This window comes from Procambarus clarkii, chromosome 67, assembly GCF_040958095.1.
Source record: "Procambarus clarkii isolate CNS0578487 chromosome 67, FALCON_Pclarkii_2.0, whole genome shotgun sequence".
In the NCBI taxonomy this organism is placed as follows: domain Eukaryota; kingdom Metazoa; phylum Arthropoda; class Malacostraca; order Decapoda; family Cambaridae; genus Procambarus; species Procambarus clarkii.
In genome coordinates, this window is record NC_091216.1 from 26025093 (window position 1) to 26040990 (window position 15898).

A 15898-nucleotide genomic window follows, 5' to 3' on the forward strand; every position below is an offset into this window, starting at 1 on the left:
TGCATTGACTGCTACTTTTGTCCCCGTTAATTTGTCTTGATGTTCTTGTAGCAACTGTATTAAGAAGTAATACTTGTAGCAACTGTATTAAGAAGTAATATTCTTGCTCCAAATTATCAGAAGTTTCAGTGCTAGATGTGCCTGTTAATTCAACATAGCCTATCCCTAAGAATGCACACAACAACTGCAATGTGAATAAAACTCCGTAACTGTAAATGTAATTATAATTTCATACAAAACATGTATAATAGCTTTGTAACAATGTCAAGCAACACCTGCTGGGGGGTTTGATTATAGTCGTTTATCCTCTCTGGAATCTTTTTTGCACTACAACTCATTGACGTCAATAGTCTATAAATCATAATGTGCACCATACAGTATAACAAATAAGATATATGTACCTAACAAAAACCTTATAAAGCTCATAATAAAACAAGGGGTGATATGTGCTCTACTGAAGCTTTCACATCTATAGATATGAACATATTGAAAATAAGTAATTTACGTAATTATTATGATTTTCTTTTGCAGAAAGTAGCTTCAAACAGACATCATGTGAAAATAACTCGTTTTTAAGGCAATGACAATTGTTTTTCCTTATATCAGAATTGCCATCCCCGCACCTTTACTCCATTTAAACCATATATTATTGACCAAGTTCACAACCTCTGGCATTAATAACCCAAGATTAATAGACTGCCTGAAAGACGCACTCCTAGAACATGATAACCATTTCCCATCGTTCTCAAACGACTGACATAATACAATAACTGGAAACATAACACGGTACCACACATTTCTGCAAGCAAAATGGTCTCCTGTCACTTTTGTTGCTGACATTGCTAAGACCCTTTGTAAGAACCGATGAACCTTTAGCCAGATGTGGTCTCTTATATTCTTTAATGTTTGTGTCATTGCTCTTTTATATTCTTTAAGATCTTAATATTTTGTATTATGATTTTTCGCATAATGTAAATAGAGCTCGATGAGTGATGATAACGTGACTGAAGATATGATGACCAAACCACACAACAGATGATGAGGAGACGACGACGTGTTGGTCCGTCATCAAGTGATTTGGACCATTATCATTATGTGGTTTGATCATCATAAATAGAGCTCTATAAAAGCTTTTAATTAAGCAACGTTGAATTATTTAAGACTAATGTCAGCGTTTATACTTTGACGTTTGTACACACATACTTTATCGTCTTGCCAAGTATGTTTATTATATTTATCAAATTATCTCAATTCTACGTCATAGTAAATACTTTTGATGTCACCATATAAGCATTAGTAAGATCCCACTCATCGCATCTCAGTGGTTCAAGAGACTTGAAATCTTCCTTTCCTCTCAGTGTCATACACTTAACCTATTTTGGAACAGAGATAACAAGGAATGTTTTCATTTCTTGAGCGCATGTTGACTCTACTTTAAATATGCAGCGCAATGTTTATTTAGGTTTATTTTTTACAACAATATTTTTCCTTTGCATTTATGGTAGTAACCGTTTTCACGATTTTTTATATTTTACAATTACACTGTTGCAACACTGTAGACGCTTGCAATGTTGTGTTGCGGTGAAGTATCAGCAGCAACATTCACGGGTGGTGTAGGTGGGCTTGCACCTTTTGCTCTGCTGGTAGGGGCTGTACACTACTTGGCAGCTGATAGTGTAATATTTGCACATAGCTGGCTGTTTCTGACCGCTACTCCCACCACTTCCCCACGGCTGTCTGTTGCTGCTGCTCCATGTCCGCCCCCAAGAATTTCCCGAGGTCTTCATACTACCGACGCCATCCCACGACTTGCCTGGTAAAACTGGTTGTACGAGCATGGACGAGTGTGTTAGCTCTGGGTTGCGAGGCCTCAGGGACTCCATGATGAGCCAGGGTGCAGACTCTGACACTTGACCTGTAGCTGCTGCCTCGACTCTTTGTTGGGAATACGGCCGCTGCCTTCCAGACACTCCAGTCACTTGCCTGCCGGATGTGGACGTTGTTTCAGGTGTTCGGGAAGATGGCGCAGACGAAACAGGTGACTGGGAATGTTCGCTACCACTGAGGGTAACGTGGACTCCTGGCACGTTATCTTCAGGTAGGTGTTGTGAAGTGTGAGGTCCACCAACGGAGGCGAAGACCACGTTGGGAAGAGTGTCCTGCGGAGTGAGGCGCACGTGTGTGTTGAAGCCTTCCACCACCCGCCGGGAGTCTGCCTCTACTGGCAACTTATGGCCCAGAATTACATGTCCGCGGAAACCAGATGGAACCCTGTAGCCAGGCGCTCCCGGGATCTTTTCTCCCGGCTGGATGGGGCTTCCGGGACGCTGGGCGAGCAGGGATGAGTTGATCATGTTTTGAGAGGCCGACATAGTCATGACGTTGATGACGGGTCCACCGGTGGTGCCTGGCAGGGTGATGCTGGTTCCCGGACTTGTGGCCACCAGCGGCACCGTCACCATGTCTTCTGTCCCTCTCACTTGCTGCGCTTCAGCTGTCCCCGCCTGACCAACCCAGGGTCGGTGTTCAGGTTCTGCATCAGCTGTGCCCACCTGGCCAACCCAGGGTCGGTGTTCAGGTTCTGCATCAGCTGTGCCCACCTGACCAACCCATGGTCTGTGGTCAGGTTCTGCATCAGCTGTGCCTACCTGACCAACCCAGGGTCGGTGTTCAGGTTCTGCATCAGCTGTGCCTACCTGACCAACCCAAGGTCGGTGTTCAGGTTCTGCATCAGCTGTGTCCACCTGGCCAACCCATGGTCGGTGTTCAGGTTCTGCATCAGCTGTGCCCACCTGACCAACCCATGGTCTGTGGTCAGGTTCTGCATCAGCTGTGCCCACCTGACCAACCCATGGTCTGTGGTCAGGTTCTGCATCAGCTGTGCCCACCTGACCAACCCATGGTCTGTGGTCAGGTTCTGCATCAGCTGTCCCCGCCTGACCAACCCAGGGTCGGTGTTCAGGTTCTGCATCAGCTGTGCCCACCTGGCCAACCCAGGGTCGGTGTTCAGGTTCTGCATCAGCTGTGCCCACCTGACCAACCCATGGTCGGTGTTCAGGTTCTGCATCAGCTGTGCCCACCTGGCCAACCCAGGGTCGGTGTTCAGATTCTGCATCAGCTGTGCCAACCTGGCCAACCCATGGTCGGTGTTCAGGTTCTGCTTCATCTGTGCCCGCCTGGCCCACCCAGGGCCGTGCTTCATCTGTGCCCGCCTGACCCACCCAGGGCCGTGCTTCATCTGTGCCCGCCTGACCCACCCAGGGCCGTGCTTCATCTGTGCCCGCCTGACCCACCCAGGGCCGTGCTTCATCTGTCCCCGCCTGGCCCACCCAGGGCCGTGCTTCATCTGTGCCCGCCTGACCCACCCAGGGCCGTGCTTCATCTGTGCCCGCCTGACCCACCCAGGGCCGTGCTTCATCTGTGCCCGCCTGACCCACCCAGGGCCGTGCTTCATCTGTCCCCGCCTGACCCACCCAGGGCCGTGCTTCATCTGTCCCCGCCTGACCCACCCAGGGCCGTGCTTCATCTGTCCCCGCCTGGCCCACCCAGGGCCGTGCTTCATCTGTGCCCGCCTGACCCACCCAGGGCCGGTACTCTGGCTGTGAAGATGACCCGCGGCCCTCGTCACTGTTGGGCTGTTGGTGTAGCGCAGGCATTATGGCTTCTACAAGAGGGAGTGGCGGTGTGTGAGGGGATGGCGAGGGACTCCCACCGGGTAGGTGAGGGGAGCTGGTCTGGACTTGATGAATCACAATTGGAGGGTCTGGTGGGACAGCCTTGTCCTGCCCCCCGTTGAGCTGCACTGGTGCTTCCGGAGTCAGCACCGCTGAGTCCGTCGGTTGGAGGTGTTCATAACTCAATTCTATGGGTTGTAGATTGAAAATTTCAGGTCCTAGATCAAAATAAGGTGGCTGTTGACTGGGAACAATGTTATAATCATTATCATAGTATTCAGAACTGGTGTGATCATAGTCATACGGTGAGAGAGACGGTGAAATATTGACAATCTCGCCTGGTGATGGGGCAGGACCCAGGCTACCCTGGGAGTAGGTGGCCAGGCCTACTCCTTTTTTTATGTTCCCTGTCAATATCCCAACACCTTCATCAATGTAAGGGCGAGTATGAATCGGCGCCTGCCCCACCTCGCTCTCCTTAGGCGGTTGGCCAGAACCGCCCACCAAGCCTCCGGCATCGATAATATGACCAGTGTTAGGGTAGCTATCCACCATATGTGGCTGGTGTACAGTTTCCACGATGCTACTCAGCATGTCATGAGCCGATGCTATATTTCTACCTAGGCCAAGCGTGCCGGATTCATCCAACCGAGGTGAGTCTTCCCTCCCTCGGTCCTGCAGCAATCCGGGATCAGCCAAGTCATCAATCACTATTCCTTCCCATTTATCATCTTGGTCCTCTTGTTCTTGTGGAAGGGAATCACGGATCACTTCCACAGGAACAAAATCTGTATGCAAGTGTTGCTCTTCAGAATATTCCTCTTGTCCTGATTCAGGTTTCAGGAAGTCAATGTGTGCAAATTCCTCTTGTGACTCGTCTCCAGTTAGCATATTATCGTCGACAGAAAGATGATTACGTGTTGAGTGTTCAGGAATAAAATGTGGTTGGGATGGGTGTGTATCGGCTAGGTGGTGCGTACCACTGCTGGAGTGTGCCACACCCAGGTATGACCCCCGAGTCACCTGGCCTGTGAGGGTAGCCAAGGCTGACCCGCCTTCAGAAGTCATCGTTGCAGATGCCAGGCCTTGACCTCTTAGCCCGCCAGTTTCGTCATAGTGTTGTATTGGGTTGAAGTCCATCTGTGCCTGACTCTTGGCGGCACTGGAGCTGTGCGCCTGAGCTCCAGCGCTGCCACCCAGCTGGGTGGCATCCACGCTGGAGACGAGTATAGAGGCACCTTCGTGTGTCGAAACTTGAGCCCTCGACGAGGAATGAGCCCCCATATTGACGTGAGCTTGGGACTGGTGGCCATTATTGTGAGCCACGGCAGAACCCTGAACGCCGTGCATGTTGCCCATTACTTGTGAGTGACTGGTGCCTCCAGGATGTCCCCCACTCTGGGCCTGTGCGGAGAAGAACCCTCCGACGCCTGCACTGCCAACTACCTGTGTAGCTGGCCCAGAGTCAACCACAGCCTCAGCCGTGGCTCCGTGTGACCTCTCACCTATATGTGCCTGCGTCTGTACCCGAGAAGGTCCAACATAGAAGTCGAAGCCATTATGTGAGAGAGGATATCCGACTCCAGAGACGTCAGACGTGCCGCTGGTGGGAAGATGGTCGTCTGAAGATTGCAGGTCGTGCTGGGCAACGTTCTGGTTTCCGTCATCACTCAGATACTCACCATCTCTCGCGTGACTTCGTTTACTTTGACCTTTAATGCTCTCATTGCCATCTATTCCACCATCGTATCTATAGAAAACTTGTCCATCCTTCACGATAGTTTCTGGTATGGCAAAACTCCTAACGTTGGGTTTGGCATGATTTCTACCCTCTTCAAATGCTTCGTTCTCAACATCGCCCTCTTGTCCTGATTCTTGGTAGAAATCTCGGTAGTGCTTGAATCCCTGGCCATCGTCATCCGTCCTAAAGAAGGAAGGAGACAGGTAGGGGTCCTCCTGCAGCACCACTTGGCTGTGTGGAGCCCCTGAGGTGCCGGAAGCATCTGTAACAATACGAAAATGTAAACATACACAAGTTCACACAATGTTTACCATAATCCACAACACCATATGCAGACGATGAGTCACAATAACGTGGCTGAAGATATGATGAACAAACCACACATCAGAAGATGGAGAGAAACTCACTGGTGGAGTGGTGGGCACCAAGAGCTACTGTAGGCAGCACTGCTGGAGCTACAGGATCGCTCTCCACCGACAGGACCCCAGACCTCCGCAGGTACATTGTCTTCGGTTTGGCTAGGTGCCTAATGCCAAGCTTGGGAGCATACTTTGTTTTAGACCTGGGTTGGGCTCTCGGCAGGATATGCAGGGAAGATAATGTACGGCTGGCCCTGCCGCCGCCTACCCATCCAGTTCGGCCTCGACCAGCTGAGCGGCGGCGCTGTGTTGTGGTCACTAGCAGCCGGCGGTGACGGGCGCTTCTCTTGCTCCTGGCTGATGGCCCTGCCGATAGAAGTTGTCTTAGTGGTAATGACATCTGTATCGTGGGCCACACGGAAATACACAAATTGCGTTTCATTAAAGAGCTACATTTGAAATGGGAACTAAACATGAATAAGGATCGAACTACACATGAATAGGTAATTAGGAAATGCTCGATAGGGTTGGTTCGATCATTTTAATACACCCTTTCCTGAACGGTGTGGCAACTCGAGCGGACGGGCCGGTAGTTATTAAAATAAACCTTTGTCAGTATGGCTATATAGCACTGTGTCACAGGGTATTTAAGTTTCTATACTATGGGTCATTGAGGAGGAGAGTATGAATGAGCGGATATGAAGCAGTAACTTGAGAAGAGTCCATATAGACCTGAGTGTACATATAATCGTGGCCTCCGGCTGACCTGTGGGTGGTGTGAATGATTCCATCCTGGCAGTCCCGGTGTTGAGGTGGTGTGAGGTGGGCGGCGGTGGGCGGGAGGGCGCGAGTCGCCGTGTGAGTGTGTCGTGGCCCCAGACCGCCACAGGGTCGCCCTCCACCGCTGGTACCTACAAAACAACGCCTCGATCTCAGCACACCTTAATTTCCATGAGATACAATGCACTCCTAATTAGTTATTACAACAATTATCATGACAGATTACTACTGGCTGTATTATACAGTGCAGGTAAGGTATACATAGGAACTAAAGACAAGTAAATGTAAGCTTGAATAAGCAGATACTACCCGGTGGTGCTCGGGATAGTCTGTCTCTTCCTCCATCTTCTCTCCCCCCTCCCTCCTATCCCCCTTTCCCCTCTCTCCCCCATCTCCCTATCCCATCCCTACACAAATTTCTAAAAGCAGTTCTGATGTTAGCCAGCCTTTCATACGCCGCTGGTGATATCGTTTTGATGTGGGCTTCAGGAAACAGGCTCTATCATTATAGCTAAGTAGAATTGTTACACAGGATCTTCCTATTCGAAAACCATACTTTCTGTCCGTTATGTCATTACTTTCTAGGTGTTCAACCTATTTAGCTTTAACTATTTTTTCTAGTGTTTTGACTACCACTCTTGTTAATGACACGGGTCTATAATTTAGAAGTTCCTCTCGACTTCCATTTGTATAAATTGGTACTATGTTTGCCTTTTTCCATATATCTGCTAAGATTCCTGTGCACAAAGATGTCTTGAATATTAATTGGAGTGGAATGCTCAGCTCAGTTGCCCATTCTCGCAGCACCCAAGGTGAAACATCATCAGGTTCAACCACTTTATTCCTCCCTAGCCCCGTGAGTAATTTGTTCACTTCGTCTTGTATCTGTGCACACACACACACACACACACGCACACACACATCCCCAGGAAGCAACCCGTAGCAGCTGTCTAACTCCCAGGTACCTATTTACTGCCCTGAGGTGTGAGGACCTTCAGGGCAACACTGCATTTCATTACACCAACTACACCAACTCCTAGCTATAAAAAATAGTATATATTTTTTAATGCATTCTTTCATGGTCACGCATCGGTTCTTTGGGTGTAAATATCTGTGCTTGAGACTAAATACATAGGCAAGTTAATAATTTATATAGTGTATAGGCTACACAACAATCATTATAAGGATAACGGCGGCAATATTGTTATAATTGTATATCAGTTCAGTAAGTTAGGCATTTGTTTAATAATTAGTCTATTGACCACAATCAGGGATTTTGAATTAAGCTTAATTAGTTAATTAATGGACCCCTTTTCTCTTTTTTGTCACATAATGTTTCACACATAACCGGTTCAGATCGTTCAGTTCAAGAACTGAACTGAACTTTGTACTAAGAAATTTACATTTGTTAAGAACCAGAGAAATACAAAACTGAATCAAGTACAAGTGTCTTAAAAACAAAGTTAAGAATGCTGATAGTTTTTTCAGACGCATAAATTGTGGGATTTAAACCATAAAAGATGTGGATATAAGCCAGTGTTTGCGTGACTAACATATGCGAGAGGGTTGAGGCGTCATCCTCGCGCGCTCCACAGTCACTGGCGTCACAGGGGCGCCATGGCTCCCGTCCTCAACCAACAGCCACTGGCGTCACAGGGGCGCCATGGTTGCCATCCTCAACCGACAACCACTGGCGTCACAGGGGCGCCACGGCTCCCATCCTCAACCGACAGCCACTGGCGTCACAGGGGCGCCACGGCTTCCATCCTCAATCGACAGCCACTGGCGTCACAGGGGCGCCACGGCTCCCATCCTCAACCGACAACGCGCACCTCCAAGTTGCACATCAATGACATTATGTAAACACACCTCGAACACTATTTATGTAGGACAGACGTAAATCTGTGTGTTTATGAATGTAGGTTGTATTAGCATTATAAGAGCACTACAATCACCTTCTGTGGTTGATTGTTCAATAAATCACTGAACTATTTGTTTAACAGATCTCTAACCTTGTCCATGGAGGACAGAAGAAATGTACATATGCTGGTTAGCGTTGTAAATGTGTGGCCACGTCTGTGACAGAAACATAATAAAAAACTCCAAATATTAATTTGTTAAACTAAATATTAATTTAAAAGTTGTGTACTTTAATGAGATATTGCTAACGTTGAATTACGGTTAGTCTTATAATCCGAGAAACACAATATATAATTAATTCAAAATAATTATAAATAATTTATATATGTAACAGCCTGAATAACCATTTAAAATGGACATAAATTAGCAGTTGCATTTTATTACTGGCAAATGAAAGGCTCTGTAGCTGGGAAGTAATAATCGTTACTCGTTATTATTATTATTATTATTGTTAATATTACCAGCCATTAGCTGAACAACGCTCTGATGCCTTAATCTAAGTGCTATACAAATCTGAGACACATAATTAGTAGGTATATGTTAAGCCACAATATAAATATGATAATATAGGTTTCACACCAAGAAGCATTAGTAATACGATATCTAGTGTGTTCTTCAGGTTGGTTTTGTCCTCGTTAGGCCCCATATATATCATACTAGTGGAGTACCCGGCTGTGTCCGGGTCTCTCCCCCCTTTCTCCTCTGTTTTCACTATCCCCCCTCTTTTCTTTTTTCTCATCCAATATACCCTTTCCTTTCTTTTCTTTTTTTTTTTTGAGATATATACAAGAGTTGTTACATTCTTGTACAGCCACTAGTACGCGTAGCGTTTCGGGCAAGTCCTTAATCCTATGGTCCCTGGAATACGATCCCCTGCCGCGAAGAATCGTTTTTTCATCCAAGTACACATTTTACTGTTGCGTTAAACAGAGGCTACAGTTAAGGAATTGCGCCCAGTAAATCCTCCCCGGCCAGGATACGAACCCATGACATAGCGTTCGCGGAACGCCAGGCGAGTGTCTTACCACTACACCACGGAGACTGTTAACTTTCCACGGTCTCTCGCCACTCTCACACCCTCTCCACCTTTCTCCCCCCTCTCACACCTCTTTCCCCTCTTCTTCTCCACTCTATCTCCCCTCCTCTTCACTCTATCTCTCTCCCCATTGGTTTCAGAAAATGTAATACTGAATTCACGATCATTGTTTTCGAATGAAGAAATCTAGGGACTTGGCCAGCCATCTTTCACTGATTACGTGGGTGGTGGGGGAGAGGGGGATCACTACTGGGACTGAGCCCCTTTTAATATGACCCTCTCTGACCAGCCTATGTCCGTCCGGTACCCAAGACCATTCACCCTGCAAAGTTGGGCGAGGCTAGCCCCGAGCGTCTGGCCTCCAACCTTGGATAGACAGACAAATAGACAATCATTCTTAAAATATATACTGTAGTTCAGATTTTGTGCACTGCTATAGTTAAAAATGATCTTGTGTTTACAGTTGACAAGGTTAATATGGGGAATAAGGATTAATAAATTAAGTTTAAGCTTAATATGAGTTCTGTAGAAAGACAAAGGACAAAGAGGACACGATTGAATTTTCAAATTGATGATAAGGAATAATTAAGAGATATGTACCAACACTTAAAACATAAATAGAAATTATAAAACATAACTAGAGTGCGAAAATCTGGATATAAATAGGATAAATTTAGGTTTAGAAAAGAAGTGGACATAAAAAAACAAAAAGTGCAAAAAAAAAAACACGTTTTGTAAAAGCCATTATAGTGAGGTGACGCAGAGCGCCGCGGGCCACCGTGGTGTGAGCCCAGTCTGTCCCAGACTGTCCCAGACTATCCTAGACTGTCCCAGCAGCCTGGGACACTCTGGCCAACTATGGTCATACCATGAACATGAAGAATCACAAGTCAGGGAGAAAGAAATAGAAATATAGGCCGCAGAGGCAGAGTATATGAGGACGTGTGAGGGAGGTGTTGGTGGTGTGTGTGTGTGTGTATATAGATGAGTAGTTGATTTTGGAGATGACGAGAGAGTAATTGGGGAGTAAATGAGTAAGAGTCGGTAAGTTAGAGGTGGGAGAATGAGTAAGTGGAGAGAAAGAGTGTGAGGTGACAGCATGAGCGGGAACACAGACGCCGCCGCCATGCGCGCACCCCCACACACACACACACATGCACTCTCCTCATGTAACCACTCACTCACTCTCCTCACCACACACTCCCGCCTCCTAATTACCCATCCCTACATCTTCCACTACATCTCTTAAATAGTTAAAAGCAATTTTGAATAACATAAAATAACTTTCATGCAAGCCACTGTGTATTATACACAATTGTTTACAAATGTACAAATATTCTGGAAGATGGCAACAGCCTAAAGCGAGTTCTCTGTTGGAAATGTATTTATGTTAAATAAACAAGCCTTTTCTTAAGGCTATCTATCTAAAGCCAGTTGGAGCCTGTTTCTGCGAACTACTTTGTGAGTTGATTTGTTTTGTAATTACCCACAAATTAGGCACCCGCTAAGAAAATATGAATTGATATTACTCTCAGTGTCACACTACACCATAACATTACTACACTACATGGTACACCATACCATCACTACACGGTACACATACCATCACTACACTACACGGTACATCATCACTACACTACACGGTACACATACCATCACTACACTACACAGTACACCATCACTACACTACACGGTACACCATCACTACACTACACAGTACATCATCACTACACTACACGGTACACCATCACTACACTACACGGTACACCATCACTACACTACACGGTACACCATCACTACACTACACGGTACACCATCACTACACTACACGGTACACCATCACTACACTATACAGTACACCATCACTACACTACACGGTACACCATACCATCATCACAATAAAGCACACTTAAGACTGCACAATCACTCTACATCTTATGTGTTGCGCCACACATCACACTACATATGAATATGTACCTGGGTAGTGTTGGGCAGTGTATTCACCTAGTTGTACTTACCTAGCTGTGCTTGCGGGGGGGTTGAATTCTGGCTCCTTGGTCCCGCCTCTCAACTGTCAATCAACAAGTGTACAGGTTCCTGAGCCTATTGGGCTCTATCATATCTACACTTGAAGCTGTGTATGGAGTCAGCCTCCACCATATCACTTCCTAATGCATTCTATTTGTCAACTACTCTGACACTAAAAAAAATCTTTCTAACGTCTCTGTGGCTCATTTGGGCACTCATTTTCCACCTGTGTCCCCTAGTGCGTGTGCTCCTGGTGTTAAATAGTCTATCTTTATCTACCCTATCACTTCCTCGGAGAATCTTGTATGTGGTGATCATGTCCCCTCTAACTCTTCTGTCTCCCAGTGACGTGAGGTTTAATTCCCGTAGCCTCTCCTCGTAGCTCATACCCCTCAGTTCGGGTGCTAGTCTGGTGGCAAACCTTTGAACCTTTTCCAGTTTATTCTTATGCTTGACTAGATAAGGACTCCATGTTGGAGCCGCATACTCCAGGTTTGGTCTGACATATGTGGTATACATATGTATACTACATATACTCTTCCCCCCCAGGTACTCCCACTGTGGGTACCTGTGTGTTGTTGGGTAGTGTGAGTGTAGTACGCCTTTTCCCAGGGCGTACCTTGACGGGGTGAGGGCGTACCTTGGTGGGGCATGCATACCTTAGTGGGGCGGACGTACCTTGGTGGGGCATGCATACCTTAGTAGGGCGGGCGTACCTTGGTGGGGCATGCATACCGTAGTGGGGCGGGCGTACCTTGGTGGGGGCATGCATACCGTAGTGGGGCGGGCGTACCTTGGGGCGGGCATACCTTGGTGGGGCATGCATACCGTAGTGGGGTGGGCGTACCTTGGTGGTGAAGAGAGCGAGGTGGGGGGCGGGAGGCGCCTGGAGCGTGGCCGCCGTCGTCATCGCCGCCAGGAGGAGGAGGGAGGCTGCGGACATGACTGTCACCAGGGGACCCATCAACCCTCTTTACCCGCTGACACTTGCTGCCTTACTGCTCACCCTCCCTTGCCTCTTCCCCCACCCACACGCCCACGCCACCACCCACACGCCCACGCCGCCACCCACACTTCCCCATCGTCGCCCACACGTGCCCCTGCTCTAACTCGCGTGCTCCCCCGCCCACACTCCCAAGCCACACGCTGTAGTAGTGAAAGCAATTAACATAGTAACAAAAAAAAATTAGGCTGATGTTTACCGTCATCGCTATTATCACCACCACCATCATCAATGTTGAAGACTGCGCCCCACATGTAGGTGAGGGAGCCCCTGACCTGCTTCAGTGTCTGGAGTGCATTCCCTCCCACACGCTTCCTTCACAAGTCTCACACACACACACACTCTCTTTCTCATATATATATATATATATATATATATATATATATATATATATATATATATATATATATATATATATATATATATGTATATATATATATATGTATATATATATATATATATATATATATATATATATATATATATATATATATATATATATATATATATATATATATATATATATATATATATATATATATATATATATGTAATCTCCATCTCCTAAGATGGAGATTACTGTAACAGTATATTTTGGTAGCAATTTTTCTTGTAAACATATGTTGTTAAATATAACCGAAAGGGTAAGATTAATGATTGTAACACGAATCTTCTCAATATTTCTTGTTTTTCTTCACTCTCGAAGGAAGTTGAAAAATGAACTCCCCAAAGTTCATTTTCACACTATATTTATGGCCTGACGCCTAGGGAAACGTTTCGCAAGGCACTCCTTACATTTTCAAAGACAAATTTTTCATACTCTGCCAAGGCTTATATTCGCTTGGGGTGAGGTGACATGGGACATGATTGAGATGAACAAGTGGATCAATGGCATAATGGGTATTAATAGGACTTTGCGTGTTCTATGTTCTTGCTTCTACTGTTTCTGTGTTGGTTCGGGATCTTGAAGTGGGTTGAATGTAATTATGTGTTAATTGGCTGTTGATTGCTGGTTTTGACTTTGATGTGTAGGGCCTCGCTGATGCCCAGTCTTCTGTTGTTGTTATACCTGTCGATTATTTCAGTGTTGCTCGTTAAGATGTCTTTGGTGATGGGCTGGTTGTGTGAGGAGATTAAATCCTCCTTGATGGAGCCCTGTTGCTTGTGCATTATTAATCGCCTAGAGAGAGACGTTGTCGTGCCTATATCATGAGATATTTGGGGCTGACAGTCCCCAAGTGGGCATATGACATGCCCATTTGGGGGCTGCCAGCCCCGGCATACCCGTGCAGGGTTAATCGCAAAGCCTAATACTTTTTTATTATTATTAACAAGCCTATTGGTATACACAGCAATGTGCTGTTACCTTATTTTGTATGAAAGATTACACAGTGTAGATAAAAAATTAGCTATAAGTTATAAGTTCATCAAATATCTCCATCTCCGTTAGTCATACATGGAATCAGGAGAGAACATGAACTGTAAGGCTGATCTGTTAGCCTCCACTAGCAAAATCTGGGTACAGCATAAAAATATCTTCCAATTTTCCCGAGAGTATGAAGTAGTTACAGAGCTCAAAGTACCTTATACATCACCTCAAGGTAACCTCAAGGTAAAGTAACTAATGTGCCTTGCGGCAAATTAACACATGTTATTTATTTATTTATTTATTTATTTATTTGTTTATTTATTTATTTATTTATTTATTTATTTATTTATTTATTTATTTATTTATAAAGTATGATAAACTTGAACCCAGGAGTCGCTCAGGGCGACAAGCGCCGGACCCACCCTAGAGAACACTGAGGAGCAAAAGGCTGGCAGTAAATGCCAAAACACTGTTAAATTTTAAAATACAACTGGAAAAGATCCTCAAGGCAAATGGGAGGGGGGGGGGCTTCGACAAGCCGGCGGCTTCCTATCCTCGTTGAGGCCACTAGGGTTAATGACCCTCAGGTGAATTATAAACAAGTCCACTCATGTATGTCAACCAACAAACTCACATTAAACATATAAAATACCTACTGCATTTTATTTGGCAGTAAATCATCAAATCTAATTCAACTTCAGATAGACAATGTTAACATTAGCAATAAAAATGAGGGAAAGTTCCTTGGCCTATTCAGACAAGAGACTCCACTTCAACACCCACTCTTCAGCAACACAGCCAAAAACGTATAAAAAACGGTCGGTATATTCTAAAATCCGATATTATGTCCCCCACTCTGCTCTCCTCTCATTATACTACGCGCTAATATATCCCTATCTTACATACGGTATCTGTGCATGGGGGTTCAACCACTGCAAATTACCTCAAGCCCATCATCATTACTCGGCAAAAATCTGCTATTATCACTATAACAGTCTGTCTTCAGACAACACACAGCTCCTCTGTTTAAGTCCCTTAACATGCTAAACATACACTCACTCCACACATTTTCATGTGCTATTTACATATTTATAAATAAATATCTCTTTGATATCCCCAAAGTCAAACTAAATCTATGCAAACACTCCATGCAAATAAAAGGACCCAGTCTATGGAACTCACTCTCTAATGAATGAAGAAAAAAAATCCAAGCTATGCCTTATTAAAAAGTAAAACCAAAAAGTACCTAATTTCATCATAGTTTCCTACCTTGTGTTTCAAACTTACACTGTATCTTGTACTACCCACTATCCCCAATATTAGTACTTAAGACATATATTTTCACCTATCAATTTATATTGTAGTTATATGTTGATATAAACCCTTGCTACAATGTACCTCTTCATCTTACCGGGAACCGGTGGCTGAGCGACCAGAACACTGGACGTGTGATCCCGTGGTCCCGGGTTCGATCCCGGGCGCCGGCGAGAAACAATGGGCAGAGTTTCTTTCACCCTGATGCTCATGTTACCTAGCAGTAAATAGGTACCTGGGAGTTAGTCAGCTGTCACGGGCTGCTTCCTGGGGGTGGAAGCCTGGTCGAGGACCGGGCCGCGGGGACACTTAAGCCCCAAAATCATCTCAAGATAGGAGATCTTACCTGATAATAAAAATGTTAGATTAAAGACCTGCCCGAAACGCTATGCGTGTTAGCGGTTTTGCAAAAATGTAAAAATACCAGTCTTATGTAAACTTACCAACCCATTGTACCTTCTTGTGAATCAAATTATTATTATTATTATTATTAATCACGTATACATACCCTCTGGCTACCTGTCCCCTAGCAATATGAATTATTACTTATTTAAATACAATTATTGCAAAGATTTAACCAAGTAAAATGCAAAATTATGACATATATAATATACATATAATATACATTTTTTTTATCAAAATAATTATTATTGTTATTATAGTAATTAATCTCC

At 45.2% G+C, this 15898-nt stretch overlaps 1 protein-coding gene across 3 annotated transcripts; it reads right to left on the minus strand.

Annotated features, from left to right (window-relative positions):
* Positions 1-210: 210 nt before the first annotated feature.
* On the minus strand, positions 211-12856 carry LOC123767647 (uncharacterized). 3 transcript variants are annotated; one of them, XM_069310539.1, is made up of 4 exons: positions 12741-12856; positions 6541-6685; positions 5823-6140; positions 211-5677 (listed from the first exon to the last, which is right to left on the minus strand). In XM_069310539.1, the coding sequence occupies exons 1-4, from the start codon at positions 12768-12770 to the stop codon at positions 1590-1592; spliced, it is 4581 nt and encodes a 1526-aa protein (XP_069166640.1). In that variant the 5' UTR covers positions 12771-12856; the 3' UTR covers positions 211-1589. The 3 variants fall into 3 exon arrangements, with proteins under 3 accessions (XP_069166640.1, XP_045613434.1, XP_069166639.1); XM_045757478.2 differs by lacking the exon at positions 12741-12856 and adding an exon at positions 12386-12616; XM_069310538.1 differs by lacking the exon at positions 12741-12856 and adding an exon at positions 12236-12358.
* Between the last annotated feature and the right edge of the window lie 3042 nt (positions 12857-15898).